Here is a 5256-nt window from a genome sequence, read left to right on the forward strand (position 1 = left end):
ATTCTAATAACATTGAAGGTACGCACTTTCTCCCTAGTCCTTCTTTGTAGCATCTAATTACGTTTAAGCAGTGTGTTAAAAAACGTGCCTCGATGTGAGCCTAGGCAGCTTTGGATGGAGCAAAATGCTCCAACGTTTTATACAATGTTCAGGCAAAGTAGTGTGGAAACAATAACTACTTCATTTGCCTTCCTCAAATGGCTCTTGTTATCGCACGAAAACAACTTCCCAAATTGGAAAGGTTAAATTGAAAGACTTTGTTATGCAACTCATTGATTATTGTTAAACTTGGGAAAAAAACGACGGATAATCAGACTCGCTGATTAGGTTTATGTGTCTGTACTTTGTAATTGCGAGTTGTAGAGCCAATTTACAAAGGTGAAGACGTTGGCATTCCTTCAACTTGCCTTCCTCAAATACGTTGAAGAGTTTTGTTTCAAAGTTCCAACAACCACAACCAAACAAGAGATTGAAAATTGGAGTGAAGGAGAAAGAGAGTTGAAGAATTCCATGCATACAACAGATGATGACGCATCAGAAACTGAATAAAGATTAAAGAGAGAGTAAAGCCTGAATTCTGCGCCTACAATAACCACACCCTAAACCCTAAACCCTTGTATCTCCGTCATATATACGTTCCTGCCTTACGGAAAGAATCATCAAAGAAGAAAACACGATGTTGTCCTTAGCACGAACCACTGTACAAGGTTCAAAATCTGAATAGTCCTGTATAGCCTGCCATCAGCTGAAGCCTGTATGTACAATGTGGTTTTTTGTTACGGCCAATCCAATTGTATAAATCATTCTCATCCATGTAAGTAACCTATCAAAACGGGCGACAGAAAGACCCAAAGAATTTGGTGAAGAGCTTGCTAAGACAAAACTGCTAACTTGCCAAAATTGGAAATCCTGTCGTCAAACTTCAGTCTGAAAAGAATTCGTCGAGTTCTGGTTGGTCGGACTTCAGTAGAAGACTTGGATCTGAAACTCTTACGCTAGGCAGCACTTTCCCTAGAGACCGATTTGCAATTTCAGTATAATCCGCCTCAGACCAATCTTGCTCGTCCTCAGTTACTTGCTCATCTGTCGCATAACCACTGTCCTTGTTCGTATAATCCTCCTTATCTATTTTAAGGATATCAGGACTTTCATTTAGAGGAATTGGAACTTCCTCAGCCTTTGTGTTAGATGCGCTACAAATGCAGGCTGCTGGGTTTTCGTGGAACTCACCCCTGCCGGGCCTTATCTCATTTGGCTCTCCCATGAATCCAATTTGACTTGTTCGAAGCCTCGATGCAAATTCTTCCCATGTCATGTTATTACGATTTATGAACAACGGAGACAGTTTCTTAGCATTTGGACGGATTGTTGGTTTGTGACCAAAGTATCTCCTGCGTGAGTAGACAAACTAGTTACAGCTAAAACATGAATCAAATCAGAACAAGTGAAAAAATAAATATATTGGTAACTCGAGTTTTAATACCTTCGACCAGCTAACATTTTAGCCATATTGCCATTGTTGTTGGTGATGAAAACATCACTTTCATCGCAAACAATGAAGTCCAGTGCAGCCATTCGAGAAGAGAAGGATGAAAATGGTGCCAACTCCTTACTTAATAAAGTCTCTTTTGTGTGGAAGTTTGGGAAAAGTGCTTTTAGTGGTGCCATTGTCTCTTCACCTCCATATACTTCACCGGATGCCACATACAAGTGAATATCACTTCCGAAACCCAGCGCTCTAAGCATGAGACCAACTTCCTCTGGAGTTAGCGGGCATCTGCCATGTCTTCGTACCTTGTCAGGGTTGCTTGCCTGCACGCAATGTAGCCCCATAAAATAATGTAATTGTGATGCAGAGACAAATTATATAACACAGGTAATTACCGAATGGCATTAATCAAGTCATTACTCATTAGTGAAGCCTTACATGTAAAGTTTTCCACCTTTTCCGAAGTTTGCCAAGTTCTTTCCTTTCCTTTTCTCCCCCACCATAATCGCATCCAGAAAACGCCAGCATATCAGGCTCAAACCTATAACATGACCAACCATGACCAACCAATATCACAAACTTTTTCTACGAACTCCAATTTCTCGGAAAACACTAACAACCATCAAAATAATCTAAACAGAGGTTTTTGTACATTACAACCCATCCAAGCATATTATTCTGAGAAAGCAGAAAGTTTGACATTTTTTCAGGAAAAAACACACATTAATACTCAACGTATCAATTGCGGTAAACAAAGACAAAAAACAATTAACATCTGCACAAGCATTTCTGTCGAAGGCATAGCTTACTCATAGTATACTGGGCAAAATTACTCGAGAAGTTAAAAATAAATTGCAGTTTACCTCAGATGCAGGGCAATGAAATGCTTGCTTTTCATTCTCATTCTCTCAACCAACTTTTTACCCATTTCACTAATCGTGTCGGTAAATTTCAAGGCTTGATAATTGGCTCTACATCTCAGCTTTTGTAAATCTGAATCCAACCTATTTGAAAGTCTGTAATCAAATTTTGTGAGCTGAACAGCCTGCACATTAGAAAGCATAACCTGCAACTGTCAATTCTATGTAACCTGAAATGCCGCTCATTCAAGCGCCAACAATTTTTTTTTTTTTTCAAAGGTCAAATGCACAACCACCGTAAATATCATACACCTTACACAATCCCTAAAGCATATGATAATTCTTGAAAAGAAAATGTGCTGCATTCTTCAGCAAGACACTTACATGCTTTTTATTAAGAACGGGCACCAAGCGGTTCTGGTAACATTTTTCATTACACTTCCTTGGGACTCGCGTGGTATGCACACTCATTGGTTTCCCTCCCTTTGTTGGAAGCTCTTTAATGATTTTTACATATTTCGACAGAGATGATATAAACCAGTCTACATCAAAGATTTCATCGAAGTTGCTGCAACAAATACCCCAATTCGCATTATAAATACGCTGACTATACCCCTTACATTGACAGTAGTTCTTCAACTGTAATATGAAACTGACCTGGAATCCTTCCAATACGATTTCTGGTCCAGCTTGGGAACAACAAGAGTAGCGTTCAAGATATAAGCTGCAACAACAGCATCTGTTATCTGCAACACAACCAGTAAAGGAAGCATCAGGCACTGAACCAACAGCGAAAACACGCACAGTTACAACATACAAGTCCAATCAATTAGACCTAAACAAGAGCTACGTATAACCAGATGCCTAGACGAAACAAAAACCCCAATTACGAAGAAAGAAACTCACTCCTGTTCTTTGTTGGTTCAATCCTCCACTAGTAGCAATCAACAAGTAGCGATTCGAATGAGTTTTCGCATCAGCAGCTGCAACAATTAAAGCATTGCTTTGGTCAGATAAATTAAACCAGAGCTCCAACAATCAAAAATTCAAATTTCACCATAAATTCATCACACGGCTGAGAATCGATTCGATTACAACACCATGAAATGAACAAAACAAGACTTCAATCGATTCTAGGATATTCCAGACTAAGCAAAACCATCAAATGAATACTGAATTTCAATCTGAATATCCGATCACCCGAATCTACGAAGAAACTAGAAAAACCTTATTCGTTACAGAGAGAGACAAAATGGGCAGAAATAAGATTAGTAAATAATAAATATCTAATATACTTTACTTGCAAAGTTATCGGCGGCATTGCTGCAGCTATAGAAAAGCTCCGATTCCCTTGTACTCCATAAATCTCGACCTGAACTTCCCCCACTCTCCTAAAAGAAGAACAAAAATTCAAAACAAAATCAGAACAAAAGATAATAATTAAATTAAATTCTGCAAAATCAGCTCCAAAAATATAAATATCGTACCGGCACGCGAAACCTCGTCGTCTCCTCCGAATTTGGCCAGACCTCAACGTCGCCATTGTCATCCTGAACGCAAAAACCACAAGAAAGTTTTCATATAAAAAGAAAATCATAGCAAACCGAGAAAATGGGAGCTGGGAGGTGATCCGGTGTGTGCTTGAGTACCGAGGTGAGGTGACGCAAGAGCGAGAGGTGATCGTGAGGATGCAGAACCGGCGAAGGAGCGAGGACAGAGAAGGCGGCGAGGAAGAGGAGCAGGCAACCGGAAACGGCGGAGATTAGCGGGAACACGTGGTGGCGGATACGGCGGAAGTGTCGCCGGAGAACAGAGGTTTTGAAAACAACGCCGCCGAGGGCGGTGGCGGTGATGTTGATGCAGCTGTGGCCGTTGATTGCGTCTCTCTTCTTCTTCTTCATCGTTGGCGGCGTTGTTGCAGAGCAGAAACAGGAGGAAATAGAGTCGTTGTATTTGAAGCTGGAAAGCTTCTGCGGCGACGACAGAGACTGCCAGAACGACGGCGTTTTTGTGCCTCTTCGCTTCCCTCCCCCACAAGAAAACAAACAAGCTTCACCAAAAAGGCCCTCCCCTAAAACCCATCGCGCGCGTAATTCTTAATGGTTTAGTTCCGGTGTGACGCGCTCAGACGGTACTATTGTCAAAGTGCCGATGATGATGCGTTTCTGATCATCCGATTGCAGTTTATGATGATCGTTGTTCTTTTGAGTGGGCCTCTAGCTTTGGGACCCATGAAGATGAAATTGAAGGGGCCAATGGGATTTTTGCTAGCGAAAAATTTGAATGTTTTCACTAAAATAAATTATCAATGAACTCCTTCAATAAAAAAAGTGTAATTAGTCTTTAAATTTAAAGATCTTATTTACAAGTTAGAAAGATTTAAAATTTTGTTGGCAAAGGGGAATTTTGCAGCTAATTTAGGGAGGAGGAGGAGAAAAATCAGCTCCAATTGCCTCCATTTTTAATCTTTTAATTTTGGATAAGTGGTTTTTTGCTCCCTAAATATGTGGGCGAAGAGTGGGTAATAGGAAGGCTCCTTATCCCATTGTTTTAGACTTTCTCAAGCATTTTTAGGAAAACAAATGATTAAGATGAGATATCTAATCCTAAAACAAAGTCCTTAAACATATTTTAAATTGAGCTGTTATTAGCATTTCAAAATTTCAAATAACCCTTGAACCGTTGGTGTAAAAGATGAGGAGTGTAAAATGATTGTCCTCACACTGAATATAAAGAAATGAGGAGGGCAAAATGGTTCATTTTCAAAGTGATGACAACAACTTTCATTTTAAATAATCTTATGAGTCAATTTATGAACTATGAAACGAAAATGCTATTTGCATTCTAAGAAAATCATGAATCATGATTCAACATAAAATAATTAAACTAAATTTATCTATATTATAT

The 5256-nt window shown here is 39.5% G+C and overlaps 1 protein-coding gene across 1 annotated transcript; it reads right to left on the reverse strand.

Moving 5' to 3' along the window:
- Positions 1–369: 369 nt before the first annotated feature.
- LOC103432117 (protein ROOT HAIR SPECIFIC 17-like) lies at positions 370–4426 on the reverse strand. The gene is made up of 10 exons (XM_029109816.2): positions 3999–4426; positions 3837–3899; positions 3650–3740; positions 3256–3332; positions 3007–3095; positions 2734–2917; positions 2353–2534; positions 1928–2030; positions 1484–1812; positions 370–1391 (listed from the first exon to the last, which is right to left on the reverse strand). Exons 1-10 carry the CDS (start codon positions 4248–4250, stop codon positions 923–925), a joined length of 1839 nt encoding a protein of 612 aa, XP_028965649.2. The 5' UTR covers positions 4251–4426; the 3' UTR covers positions 370–922.
- Between the last annotated feature and the right edge of the window lie 830 nt (positions 4427–5256).

Source organism: Malus domestica, chromosome 10, assembly GCF_042453785.1.
Source record: "Malus domestica chromosome 10, GDT2T_hap1".
NCBI classification, from domain to species: domain Eukaryota; kingdom Viridiplantae; phylum Streptophyta; class Magnoliopsida; order Rosales; family Rosaceae; genus Malus; species Malus domestica.

Excerpts from the sequence above, each read along its gene's own strand:
- LOC103432117 (XM_029109816.2), bottom strand. The coding sequence starts at position 4,250 with ATGAAGAAGAAGAAGAGAGACGCAATCAACGGCCACAGCTGCATCAAC. Across the intron at positions 3,741-3,836 it reads CGACGAGGTTTCGCGTGCCG|GAGAGTGGGGGAAGTTCAGG; the intron begins GTACGATATTTA and ends TTCTTCTTTTAG. Across the intron at positions 1,392-1,483 it reads AAAATGTTAGCTGGTCGAAG|GAGATACTTTGGTCACAAAC; the intron begins GTATTAAAACTC and ends CTACTCACGCAG.